The sequence below is a fragment of the Gopherus flavomarginatus genome, chromosome 5, assembly GCF_025201925.1.
Source record: "Gopherus flavomarginatus isolate rGopFla2 chromosome 5, rGopFla2.mat.asm, whole genome shotgun sequence".
Taxonomy (NCBI): Eukaryota; Metazoa; Chordata; order Testudines; family Testudinidae; genus Gopherus; species Gopherus flavomarginatus.
In genome coordinates this window covers 91,433,163-91,446,758 of record NC_066621.1, presented here as the reverse complement: position 1 = coordinate 91,446,758, position 13,596 = coordinate 91,433,163, and the positions used below count along the sequence as shown (strand labels likewise).

Below are 13,596 nucleotides of genomic sequence, written 5' to 3'. Positions count from 1 at the left end.
GACTACCTTGTGCTTTGGGTAGTAATTCACACCTGTGTAGAGTGAGTGTAAAATGCACCCAATCAAAATGGTACCATTTTGTACCCTCTCTTCATAGGTATCAGTGACCATAAGCCGAAAGGCAGTGGAGAACCAGGCCCAGGAAGTTTACCACTTTCTTAGGGCAAATATTTAACAAGACTGGTCCAGCTCCACCTATCATCTAAATTTTCCTGCCTCCTCTACAGTATTGCCTGTGTATTCCCTGATCCCACTTCTGCTGAAACCCTTGTCTTGGCATTCTTCTCCTCTCACCTTTATGACAACAACTTCCACAACGGTTTTGTCCACAAGATCCAGATCTCCAGACTCCAACGTGTGCAAAAGGAAACAAACACATCACACTCTTTTCATCAACACTTCCACTGATTTCCTCTTTAGAGGTACTATGGTCTAGTGGACTGCAAATAGGGCTGAGAGTCAGGAATTCCAGAATTCTAATTTCAGTTCTGCAACTACCTACTACGTGGCCCCTGGCAAGACACTTAACTTCTCTGTGTCTCATTTTCTCCATCTCCAAAATGAGGATTATAACACTTCCAATATTTCCCGTGTAGATAACAGGGAATAATATTTCTCTTCCTCACAAGAGTACCATGAAAATCAGTTAATGTTAATTCAGACGTAAGGTACTATAAAAGATCTAAGCATTACTACTATTCAAAATTCAGTTCAAAATTTCCTCGTGTCTGAAGCATGGACCAACTTCAATCTGTTCCTCCCCCCACCCCGACCCCCACCCCAATGCACTTCATGTCTCTCTACTCTTCTCATTGCTCCCTCTGTTTATTCAGCATCAATGTCCTCTCGCTGCCTCATCAGGGATGTATCAGCAATGCTGACGTGAGAGTCTTCTCCTCTGCAGATCTGACCATCTATATAATCCTCCTTCTTATCTCTCTCTGGCTCACAGACTATCAATTTCATTTCAAATCTCACCAGAAAATACATCCCTTTCCTCTTTTACTCTGAATTTCTCTCTTTATCTGCCCTTATTTATTGAATTTGCCAAAGCATATTGGGATGCAGCTTGTATGAAAGGTGCTGCACGAAATACATTTGTGTTCTATGGCAATGTTTCCACCAGAATTTACACAATCACTTAGCATGGGCACTGACAGCCCTGTTATCTTATAAAACAAATGTACACCCAATACATTTGTATTCACAGACAAATGGCATCCTCACACCCTAAAAATCAGTACATAAAAAATAGACAACACAGCTGTTGTTTTCCATCCACATAAGGCCTCACTGTGTCAGCGGGACTGGCCAGCATGGCAGAAATTGGTAATTCCACTTAATGGCTAGCAAGGCAGAGATACCAAGCAGGCGAGAAGTCAATGAATGACAGCCATCTCCTGCAGAGCAGGGCATGTCAAGTGAGAAAACAGTTCATGAGTGACAGCTGTCTCCTGCAGAGCAACAGATGTCAAGCAGACAAGCACAGATATCTCCTGCACATCACAGGATGCCAGCAGGCAAACTGTTTGAGATGCCACTTTAATAGCTGCTGGTATCCAGGCTATTTCTAATTCTTTTCTGCATTCCCTTTCTCATTTATTCTCTCATTTGGTCTCTTTATCCAGGCATCAGACTTTGTTTCTTCCTCCACAGCTACCTCTAAGCTGAAGACAAATCCTTGTGGCCTAAACAGTTTGTATGCCTTGAACCAGCAGCATTTGCCTGCTAAACAAATCACAAGGCCATACACAGTCTGCACAGAACAGTCTTCTCTATGCTAGGGAACTTTAGGAAAAAATTCCCTCCAGCAGTGCCACTATGTTAGCCCTGATGGTATCCCCTGTGTAGACAATTTTAACCAATGTGGTAAAAATCCATCTGGCTGTGGGAGCCTTGTCTACAGGAGGGCTCCCACCAGTCTCACACAGGCTCAGCTGAACTAGTGGTACCACCTTTGTGTAGTTCTTCTTAAAATTACCTAGTGTAAAGCTGAAATTTTCAAAAGCAGCCACCATTTTGGATGCCCAACTTGAGATATCTGGGTCCTGTTTTCAGAAGTTTTGCGCATCCATAGCTCTCATGGACATCAACTGTAAGTGCAGGTTCTCAGCAGCTCTGAAAATCAGGCCCAAAATGGCAAGTTGGGTACCCAAACCAATGGCTGCTTTTGAAAATGTTGTCCTTATTGTCATTTATTTTCATCAATTATTCTCCTCCATCCCCAATTCCTCATTCATCATCCCCAAAATGCAACTAAAATCACTTAAAGTTCTGTTTAAGAAAAAATAAGTACTCTGTTATAACCATGTAATTTCATAGAACTTTCAACAGGTGCTCCTTGAATGGTTAATTTTGATTAGTTATCTAACCAATCAAGCCCTAATGATCATGCAGGGCCCAACACACCTGCTCCAATTTTAGACCTAAAGCTGTTCTGGAAGCCTGACCAGACGCCATAAAAAAAGTAGCTGGTGCAGTTTTATGCCTCCCCTTGCTTAATATCACTGTGGTCCTCTGCAGACTCACAAGTGATAAATAGATTAGAAGAGTCCCTTTCATACTTCAGAGTGGTAGCCGTGTTAGTCTGTATCAGCAAAAAGGACTTTGTGTAATGACCCAGCCACTCCCAGTCTTTATTCAAGCCTAATTTAATGGTGTCCAGTTTGCAAACTAATTCCAATTCAGCAGTCTTTCATTGGAGTCTGGTTTTGAAGTTTTTTTGTTGTAATATTGTGACTTTTAGGTCTGTAATTGAGTGACCAGGGAGACTGAAGTGTTCTCCGACTGGTTTTTGAATGTTATAATTCTTGAGGTCTGATTTGTGTCCATTTATTCTTTTACATGGAGACTGTCCGGTTTGGCCAATGTACATGGCAGAGGGGCATTGCCGGCACATCATGGCTTATATCACTTGGGAGACAGGCCAGTCCTCGCTTACAGACAGCCCCCCAACCTGAAGTAAATACTCACCAGCAACCACAGAACACACAACAAAAACACTAACCCAGGAACCTATCCTTGCAACAAAGCCAGTTGCCAACTCTGTTCACATATCTATTTAGGAGACACCATCATAGGACCTAATCACATCAGCCACACCATCAGAGGCTCATTCATCTGCACATCTACCAACATGATATATGCCATCATGTGCCAGCACTGCCCTTCTGCTATGTTGTGAGGCAGTAGGGAGCGGGGCGGACTGACCTGGGAATGTCGTTTAGTTTTACTGGGACTGTCTGCATGGGAGATGGGAGAGCAGGGGATGACTTTAGGTAAGAGACGATACCTGAGCTTGTAACCTGAGCCAGGAAGGGGGATGGGGCGAGTCGACACCTTTGCCAGGGAAACTGGACAAAGGGAGAGGGGAAAAGGAGGAGTGAGAGAGAGCCTGTTGGAGGGGTTTTTGGTTTCAGTTTTGGGCTGGCTGGGAAGAAGCAGGGAACCCCAAGTCTGGGGTCTAAGATCCTTGCCCCCCAGAGGGACCTGGCTGAGGGGTCCTGGTTGTACCTACAAGCCCTGCTTGGGACCGTTTTCCTGTCATCTAATAAATCTTCTGTTTTACTGGCTGGCTGAGAGTCACGGTGAATCACAGGAAGTGGAGGGTGCAGGGCCCTGACTCCCCCACACCCCATTACACATGTACATTGGTCAAATGGGACAGACACTCGATTACAGACCTAAAAGTCGCGCTATTACAACAAAAAAACTTCAAAACCAGACTCCAATGAGAGACTATTCAACTGGAATTAATTTGCAAACTAGGCACCATTAAATTAGGCTTGAATAAAGACTGAGAGTGTCATTACACAAAGTAAAAATATTTCCCCATGCTTATTTTTCCCCCTACTCTTACTCACATGTTCTTGTCAACTGTTGGAAATGGGCCATCCTGATTATCACTACAAAAGGTTGCTTTTTTTTCCTCCTGCTGATAATAGCCCAGCTTAACTGATCACTCTCATTATAGAGGGTATGGCAAAACCCATTTTTTCATGTTCTTTGTGTATATATATCTTTTCCTACTGTATTTTCCACTGCATGAATCCGATGAAGTGGGTTGTAGCCCACGAAAGCTTATGCTCAAATAAATTTGTTAGTCTCTAAGGTGCCACAAGTACTCCGTTTTTTTTTTCATACTTAATACATCCCAACGTGCTTTACCATAATGACACAGTGGTGGGTGCACTGCCTGGGTAGGCAAACTCAGCAGCAATTATGCGCACAGCAATAATTCATGCCCAGCGTGGCACATTCAGACCTCTGGAAACCAGGTGTCCCCAAACTGGGAAGAGACTTAGAAAGCCAGCCTTCTATCCATGAGTCCAGCTCCAGCACACTTGAAATAGTCTGTTATTTATTCACAAAGCACAGCCCTGCAAACCCTCAGGACTCAGTAAGAGAACCAGTGACAATGAATGCTGAATTCCTTCTAAAGGTACCCTCAGCTGAACTTTCCAGATGAGCTGTTCTTTCTCTTCAGCCAGTCTCCATAGGAGAGGGAGGCATTTCCCTGGGCTGGTTGCCTGCTTCAGGGAGCTTTTGAGTGCGTATTTGATATCTCACAGAGGGCACAGTCTCTGCAAAAATAAAGGTAGAAAACCTGTCTGGGCTCTGCAGCAGGGAAAGGGATTTGGGGGAAGGAAAGGAGCTGGTAGAAATATTGCTTTGCTGTATGAATAGCAGAAGATATTTTCATGCTCCCACCTGGTTGGGGCTACTCCGACACTCAGAGCTGCCCCACCTGATGCCCCTGTTTGCTTTTGGCTACCACTGTGTCTGAGGGGAGAGAGTCCCATACATTATTGGACTGGGGTGCTTCTGGTTGGCAAGGGCTGTGCCATGGAGTCGAGTGCTGTTCCACCAGTGAGCAATTCCAAGTGTTGTATCAGGTGACAGAGGCCTAGTCTCCATCAGACTTCAATGCCATCACCTTTCACTCCAAACACTCAGACTGTGCCCCTCCCTCTTCCCATGAAATAGACTCCTGCTGCACCCCAGTGTGAACCATTACTACAATATATGACCCAGCTAGGACCTAGCTGCTGATTCTTCCTTGAGACTGCCCCTGCAACTCCTTTATCTCCCTCCTGAAACCACCTCCAATAGTCTGTTTTCCCCTCAGCTTCCCTCACACTCCCTGCCTGGCTACCCCTTTAAAGTGTTTGTTGGCCTAACCCAAACAGCCTCCTCCCTGCTGCTGACAGTTCCCTCAAACTCCCTTTCTAATTGCCCCCCAACACACACAGTTCCCTGCATGACCCTTGCAGACACACACAGCTGGCCAACCTCCTGTCCTCTTGTTGGATGCTGAGCTCATGGTCAGCTCAGAAACCACCTGGAGAGGGGGCCCATTGCATTTGGGGACTTTTCTGCCCTGCTCTTTACTGCCAGGAGCCATCTCAGATCCCTGGACTAGCAACCAAACAGTTCCTTGAGGGTTAAGAGCCATTCCTCCCACTGGTACCTACCTCTTCACTGTGCGGAGCAGGGTGGAGCGAGCCTCGTTGTGAAAGGTGATGATGATGCTGGTTGCTGGCAGGTCAGCGTCATAGTGCACAGAGGCACATCTGAAACATGGGAGGGCAAACATTCAAACCAGATACAATACACAGCAGCCCTTTGCGTGAGATACATGGAATCTCCAAAGGAAAACAGCCGAGTGTGGCACAGGGGTTGCAAACACCACACTGCCAGCCTACCGTGGGAGCCTCTGCTGAGCTCAATGGGGTTAAGAAGGACAATAGGATGAAAGTTCAGAACTAAAAAGAAAAAGACACTGACAGTACTGCAGCCTGACCTACAATACTGGGAGGGTGTGAGGTCTAGTGGTTCAAGCAAAGGACTGGGACTCAGGAGTACTGGATTTGCCACTGACTTGCTGTGTGATCTTGAGCAAGTTGATTAAAGTCTGTTTCCCCCTGTGTAGAACAGGGATAATAAGTATCTATGACAGAATGTACCCCTGTATCCACATGCTACACACTATTGTAATCATCTTTGTACAATGTAGGTCATGTAAGGTATCATTTGAAAACTCATAATTCATTGTTCATTATTGTCCTGAAAAAATGTGTGTGGCAACACTATTTTTGAAGTTGTAAGATTCCACTGTATGGTGTTATTAACATATGTTCCAAACTGAGGGCAAGTCTACACTATAAAATTAAGTGGACCTAAGTTATCCCGACGTACAGCCATTGCAGTAATTAAATCCCTTTTGCATATCTATACTAGGCTCTTTGTGTCTGCTGTGTATGTCCACACCAGGAATGCTTGCACCGATTTAACTGTCAGGTTGGGCATTGTGGAGTGGCTTCTGAAAGGCAGCAACAGTCAATGGGGGCAATGCAGTGTCTACACTGACACTGCCTTGACCTAACTACATCAATCTAAGTGCTATGCCTCTCATGGAGGTGGAGTTATTAAGGCAGTTTAGTGGGCAATTACTTCAGTGGGAGCTGCATTTTAGTGTAGGCGCTTACAGAATTAGGTCCATGTAAGCTGCCTTACGTCGACCTAACTTTATAGGATAGACCAAGCCTCTGGCTGGCAAACTGGTCTGTCTCAAACAAAGGTATGTGTGCTCTGCTTAATTGCATTTAAGCAGTAAACAGTAATCAAGCAGGAAGGGGAGACAAAGGAAGCTCAAACAGGTGAGAAAAAAGCAGCAGGGAACATCCTGCCATATAGACCTTTTCTCTCCTAATACCCAGCTGGAAATATTTTCCAAAAGGAGGACTAACAATAAAAGGACAAACATCCCAAGGCACCCTCCCTCTCTTTCCCTGCCCATCACAGTCACAGCACCAGAAGCAACAAAGGAAGCATTCGTTGAACTATGGGAGAAGGTGTCCTGACCTATGAAGTTTGGTCAATAAGATTTCTGAAAGCATATGCTGAGAAACTGCTTGAATCTGATATAGCTTTTAAGCTAGGCATCAGTAGTGTTTTAACTTTATTTTCTTGTAAACATTTCTGATTTTTATACCTCATTACTTGTGCTCACTTAAAATGTATCTCTTTGTAGTTAATAAACTTCTTATATTGTTTTATCTAATGCAGTGTGTTTAAACTGAAGTGATTGGGAAACTCCATTTGGGGTTTCAAGTTCTGTGCATATTATTTCTGTTCAAGAAATAACAGACTTTAGATAAATTTGTATTGTCCAGAAGAAGGCTGTGCTGGACAGTATAGGACATACACTTCTGGGGGGAAATCTAGGACCTGGAGTGTGTTGGGGTCACCTTGCAGTATAACCAAGGCTGGTAAATGCCAAGGTGTGGCTGGCTGGCTGCAGCACACACACAGACATAGCTGGGAGTGACTTGCAGGCTGGAGGCTGTTTGTGAGCAATCCAGGTTGGAGGCTACAGCAGCAAAGCATTGTAAAGGGCACCTCAGGTTAGAGAGTAAGGGTGACACAGCTACTCATTAGTCTGGATTGTACCCTAGTATGTCACAGTATCTGCGCCGCATAGTTGGGAGGTTTCAGTGGTTAGGGTTTGTAAAGCACTTTGAGATCCTCGGATGCCAGGCCCGAGAGAAGGGAAAGCATTGCCATTATTTGTTAAAGATCTGCCCACGGGCAATGGCTTCTCTTTCAACCACTAACATCTCTGCTTGGCAATGGAAAATAATTCCTCTACACTACCAGGAAAATAGCAGGTTCAAGATATTACAGTGCTGCAAAATGGAAGGTTGTATCAAAATTGGAATTTGCTTCACTAGAAACCAGAATAAAATCTGAAACCATACAAAAATGCTAGGGGATGAGGAGGTTTAAATTTCTTTGAATGAAAAACACTCTCTTGTCTGACTTTACTGACATAAGAGACACACAAATCTATTCACTCACTAAGAGCCAAGATTTAGCCTAGGGTGAACTTGTACCAGGGTTTCTTACACCCCAGGAGAACAACGATTCATTCCCACGACTCTGAGTATCTGTTTTCTCCTGCAGCTCACCACGTATGTTTTGCTTGTGACCTTTGAACTCAGCTTGGTTTGTGCCCGAATTCCAATTTGGTGTTCTGATGTGGAATTTGTGGCTATTTATAGTAGTTACAAACAAAACGTTGAGATGAGAAAAGAAGGGAACCTGAAAATCTGAATTATATACCAACAGCACTACTAATGCAAAGCAATAATAACATACTCTACATAAGCTCTTCCCTTGTGGAGGGGGTGATTTAGCAAAGTCTTATGAATTCCCCCCCCACACACAACTTCCCTCCTCATGAAGGCCCTTGCAACAAGCATTTTTTCAAAGCTCATCAAGCCAGAGGAGTCTCTGTTAAGTGAAATGGGGTGCTCCCCCTTCCTTCCTGGGTTTGAGAATGCTGCAGCCACAGTATTCCCGGCCACTGCTAATTTAGTAGCAATAGGCTGCTCTCCCAGACCTTCCTCTTATGAGATAAGGCATCAAGATTTCATAAAACCATAAGGTCAGGGCACTATCTCCTCCATCCAAGACTTTGAATTTTCTTTGCTACCCCAGCAAAGACTGTGAGATCCGCCCCACCCCTCCAGCATGAGCCCATGAATTCTAGATCCAGCCTTTGCCATGTTCTGGGAATGATTGATAGATTTGGGCTGATCTGCTCCTCCACAGCCCCTGCCATCCAAGTTTGTGGCAATGACACACATTGGTCAATTCAGACTCTCACATTTCAGAACAAATTCCCATCCTCAGGATTGGGGCCTGACATTTTTGGCTAATCAAGGCCACATTTAGACTGAATCCACCCCAGGACCTAGGGGAAATAACTGACTTCTCCCCATGACTTATTAGGTCTATTTTTATTGCAGCATTCATTATCATTGTTTTATGGCTATTACTAAACTGTTGCCATTCTTTCCCCTCACATTTATTGCTATTGTTTATGACTATTCTAAGCGCTGACTATTTTTTTCCCCTCACAGAATTTTACTACTGTGACAGTGGCTTATTATAGCAATTTTCAGGCATATAAAGAAGCCCTGAACAAGACAAAGCGGAAGACTTGTGACCAGGCAGGAGACATACTGTATCTATTATTGCTTTAAAATAACTCAGGTGGGTTTGTTTGTTTTTTTCAAGGCTATTAAGATGACAAGATGTGAGCAAGTACAGAGATTTGTCTATGCTTCTTTGGAAACGGGTTCCCAGCTCCTCAGCAAATTTCAGAGTCACAACAGGGGACAAAGAAGCCGATATGAAAAGGTTTGGCCTCTCTTTGTGCTGGGTAGAATAACATTAGTTTCTTTTATCCAAAGGATCCCTAAGTGATTGAAAAACTGTATGAACTATAGGCCACAAGTTCAGGCATGTCTCAGCTCTACTTGTGGGCCTGAGGAAAGAGGAGAATCATAGGTGGCCTTTTGACCTGTAAGCTTTAAGGCAGCCAGGGGCCAGTTCATCTCCTGGCACAAGCAAGAGCAGCCTTAGGGATTTTCTAACTTGTATGATCTGGAATGGCCTTCAGGGGGTGTTCCATTAGCCTAGGATTGCCACAGCACAGTGTAACCTGACATGCCCCATTCTGCCCAACATGCCTCCAGAATAACCACTGCACTGGAGGGGAGGGCCAGCCACCTTGATGTCACTCAGGATGTGTCTATACTGCAGCTAGGAGTTGTGGTTCTCAGCTCAGGTAGACAGACTTGCACTAGCTCAATTCAAGGTAGTGCCTAAAAATAGCAGCATAGATGTTGTGGCATGGGTGGTAGCTTGGGATAGCTGCCCAAGCTTGGACCCAGGGGGCTGGTAGGATGGCTAGCCCGAGCTGCCACTAGTGCTGCAATATACACCCTGCTATATTTAGGTGCTAGTTCAAGCTGAGCTGCAGCAACTATGCTGGGAATCACAGCTCCCACCTGCAGTGTGGACCTAGCCCCAGGGATTCCCCTCTGCAAGAGGAATCCCCAGCTGCCCTCTGTGAGAGCAGCACAAAGTGGATGAAGAAGGGGCCTTGGATCTGGCCTTAGGTTTACAGGAATCACTGTGTATTCTCTTCCTTAGACTGTTTGCTATTAAACCCAGAGACTGTTTTCCTCTGTTTTAGAACCACTTACTACATGTTGGACGCTACAGCAATCAAAATAGATAAACAATAATTCACCAGTGAACTGCACCCATTTCTATGACAGAGCACAAAAGCTGATTAACAGAGAACAGAGCAGGAAGTGGTGTGTTGTTAATTCCATACGTGGCACTGTTGCCTTTGTGTCATTAATGAACCAATCCCTAGCACGGTGCTTGGAGCGTAACTCTGTGCTGCTGGAGGAGCCATCTTTCAGAGGAGGTATGTAGCCAAGATCCTGACCATCTGCAGTCACAAAAGGTCCAACAGCGCCAAGGGTAAGACTGTGGCTGTTAACCCCGGAGTACTGATTCCAGTTTAGATAATTACTCCCTTGCTCCATACATTACCTATGCAGTTTCCCTTCTCACCCTAATCTGTTGAATAGTGTTGCTGTACAGTGTCAGGCAGCGTCTGCTTTCCACCCCAAAGGTTCATTTCAGAAGTGAGTAGAGTGGGTCTATTTCTATTCAGGCCCTGGTACCACACCTGCCATCATCAAACATACAGTCATCAAAGCCCTGTGTTACACGTTCGGGTGAAAGGTACTACAGAAATGGAAGATCATTATACCAGTTTAAGACAGTGAAGATATTAATGGCTTAAGGAGAATGTTAGTCAGCAGAATGAAGTTCCCCACCGTGAAATAAAGCCAGGAGTGTGGGTGTTTTGCAAAATGTATGAAAAATGTCTGGTGTGAATAGTAAATAAATGTGTTGGTCTCATTGGAACCCATCTGCACACATTCCAAACCAACCACACAGTGTGGAAAGACTGACTCTCACTGCTCCAAAACATTGCAGGCCAGAGAGGGTGAGGGCATGAGAGGCGAGGTGTGTTCGGGAAGAAGGGCAGGTCTGGACTAACAGAATGTGTTGCAGGTCCGGATGGAGGTTCACTGGGAAATCTGTGGGAGGAGTCAAGAAGGACAGGTGCAGGTTGGGCGGTTCGAGTTGCAATGACAGGGCTATGCAGGGCTGAAATATCAAGATGGAGCTGGAGGTCTGGGTTAAGGCTATTGGCACAGCATGGCAATGGGGGGTGGTGCAGCACTGCAACAGCAGGGGTCCATGTGTTTTCATTCAAGACCCCCAATATCCTGCTGAAGAGACAGAGAGCTGGGTGAAAAGGAGACCCTGCCAATGCACACAAACTGTTCTTCACTAACAGGGGGCATGACAACACAGGGATGTCGGGGTAACGGGAACCGAGGGGCCTCAGCACAAGAAGGTGGCCCTGGCTTTGAACAAGGGTAGTGTGGTACCTGTAATGCCTTGTGTCCCGAATGGGCCGGTCACTGCTGAGTTTGTCACTCTCCATCTGGTTAAAAGCATGTTGTCGGTATGGGTCTTCTCCGGCCTTCAGCAGCTTGGAGGACAGGTAAGCCTTTTCATCCAAACCCCTCAGGCTGCTCTTCTCTGCTTGGGGGACTCTAGTCACCTAGAACAGACACGTGTGTCAGTGCAGATGGGAGAGGGGCGTACTAACTTGTCAGAAGTAAATTCAGCGTGACACACAATTGCATACACAGCCACATAACTGTGGGCTTCCCTATACTTGGAGTTGGCGGTGCGATTCCCAGCATGAGGAGACAGACCTGCGCGCTCATCCAGCTAGCATGCGAAAAAGCAGAGCGTAGCCCAACTGGCTGGAGAGGCTAACATACAGTGACCAGATGTCCTGATTTTATAGGGACAGTCCCGATATTTGGGGCTTTTTCTTATATAGGCTCCTATTACCCCCCACCCCCATCCCAATTTTTCACACTTGCTGTCTGGTCAGCCTCGGCTAACTGCCCTGAGTATGTGCCTAGCATTTCAGATGCGTGCGTACTCGGGGCAGCTAGCCCCTCCCGCCAGTCATACTGCGGCAGCTACAATTCATTTTCAGCATGCTGGCTAGATCAGAGCTCACACAAATATGTCTTCTCGAGCTGAGACTTATCTCCAAGTGCACATACCCCTAGTGCACTCTGGCAGATGCGCAGATACAATGGTGATGAGGGCTGTGTAAGAACCCGAACAGAAATCCTGTCAACACTATGACTCAGCATTGACATGTCAACAACACATCCCACTTACCACTTGGGTTGAAAATAGTTTGGCTGCCAGTATAGACAAAGCCAAATCATGTTTAGCACCTATTACACAGAGTGGGCTAGACTTCATCTGCCTGAACCCTCTCCCAGCTCACAGGAGATGTGGTTTTGCCAGCAGATTCCAGCTGATATGGTCGAAGAAAAATATTTGTTCAAGTGGTTGAGAAAAGCCATTGATGAGCCAGTTGTCAATAATGGCTCCCACAGTGAATTTAATGCTGGGTTTCAGGTGCAAGCATGACAGTTCTGGAACCTGAATTCCATTCTCTGTTCATTGAACAGGTACAGATTTCACCACCTATGGCTATGTAGCAATCTTAGGTATTAGCTTGCTTTCCCAAGAATGTAGATTACACAATTACATGTCCAACACAGCGTAATGCTGACATTTGACAACTATCAATACAGACACTGGGAGTGGAGCAAGATAAGGACATAGCTTCAGCCCCCACTGAAAAAAACTGGAGCAAAAAGAGGTTTCGGTTGAAGAGGAAAAACAGTGGTAAACTATTTGCTTAAAAACACAAAGGGACTATTGGTGTCTGTGCAACATTAAGAATTTAAAAACCAGAACAAATTATATGCAGCAGCAGAGTCTGATAGCACAAGCCATGCCATGCCCAGCTGGATATAATGGCCAAATAGTTTTCTCTACTTCTGTGCGAAGTAGTGATAGAAATCTGTAGGATCCCAGCTCTGTGGGAAAACACAGAAAGGTGGATTCTATGGCATCATTCCCACCTTCTCCTAACCCCATAGAGGTGGGTGATCCAAGGATACTGGGATCCCCTGTGCACATTAATTCTGATTTCCTCAGTGTTAGTCTTGATCAGGTTTCTGCTTCTGCAATGGGACTCCCCTTTACAGGGTGCCTGAGGGCAACAGCCTGTGGAGTAGTCCCTAGTAGCACAGCTATTGCAGCTGTCATACAGGTGGGATGGGAAGCAACGCAGAGAACCTAAAGCCTCTGCAGATCCTGAAGGATTCTGAAGATTTAGGGTGCCAAATTTCCTGCTATTTCCAAAAGAAAGCAACCCCAAGATTTCAGAGAGACCTAAAAGAGCTAGATAATTGGGCAACATGAAGGCAAATGAAATTCAGTGTGGACAAGTACACGGTAATAAACCCTGGAAGGAACTGAATTACTCATGCACACTAATGGATTCTAAATTCACTGTAACCACTCAGAGTAAGTACCTGAACATCCCTGTGGACAGATCAAGGAAACCCTGCGCTTGATGTGCAGAGGAGGGAAAACAGCAAGCAACATATTGGAATACATGAAGAAAGAGACAGAGAATAGTGAAACTACCGCAATGCCATTATATAAATACATTTTTCATGGTGAGAGTGCAAGTTTTGTCAAACCAATCTCCAAAAGTATTAGCAGCAATAGAAAACTTTCAGCGGTGGACGACAAAAATTATTACAG

The 13,596-nt window shown here is 45.2% G+C and overlaps 1 protein-coding gene across 1 annotated transcript in view; it reads right to left on the bottom strand.

Annotated features, from left to right (window-relative positions):
- Positions 1-13,596, bottom strand: part of GALNT16 (polypeptide N-acetylgalactosaminyltransferase 16) — a 112,438-nt gene that overhangs the window by 38,149 nt on the left and 60,693 nt on the right. The window contains exons 2-3 of the mRNA XM_050953518.1: positions 11,331-11,506; positions 5,475-5,573 (exon numbers count right to left, since the gene is read on the bottom strand). Coding sequence (XP_050809475.1) covers positions 5,475-5,573; positions 11,331-11,506 — 275 coding nt within the window. The remainder of the gene's footprint in view (positions 1-5,474; positions 5,574-11,330; positions 11,507-13,596) is intronic.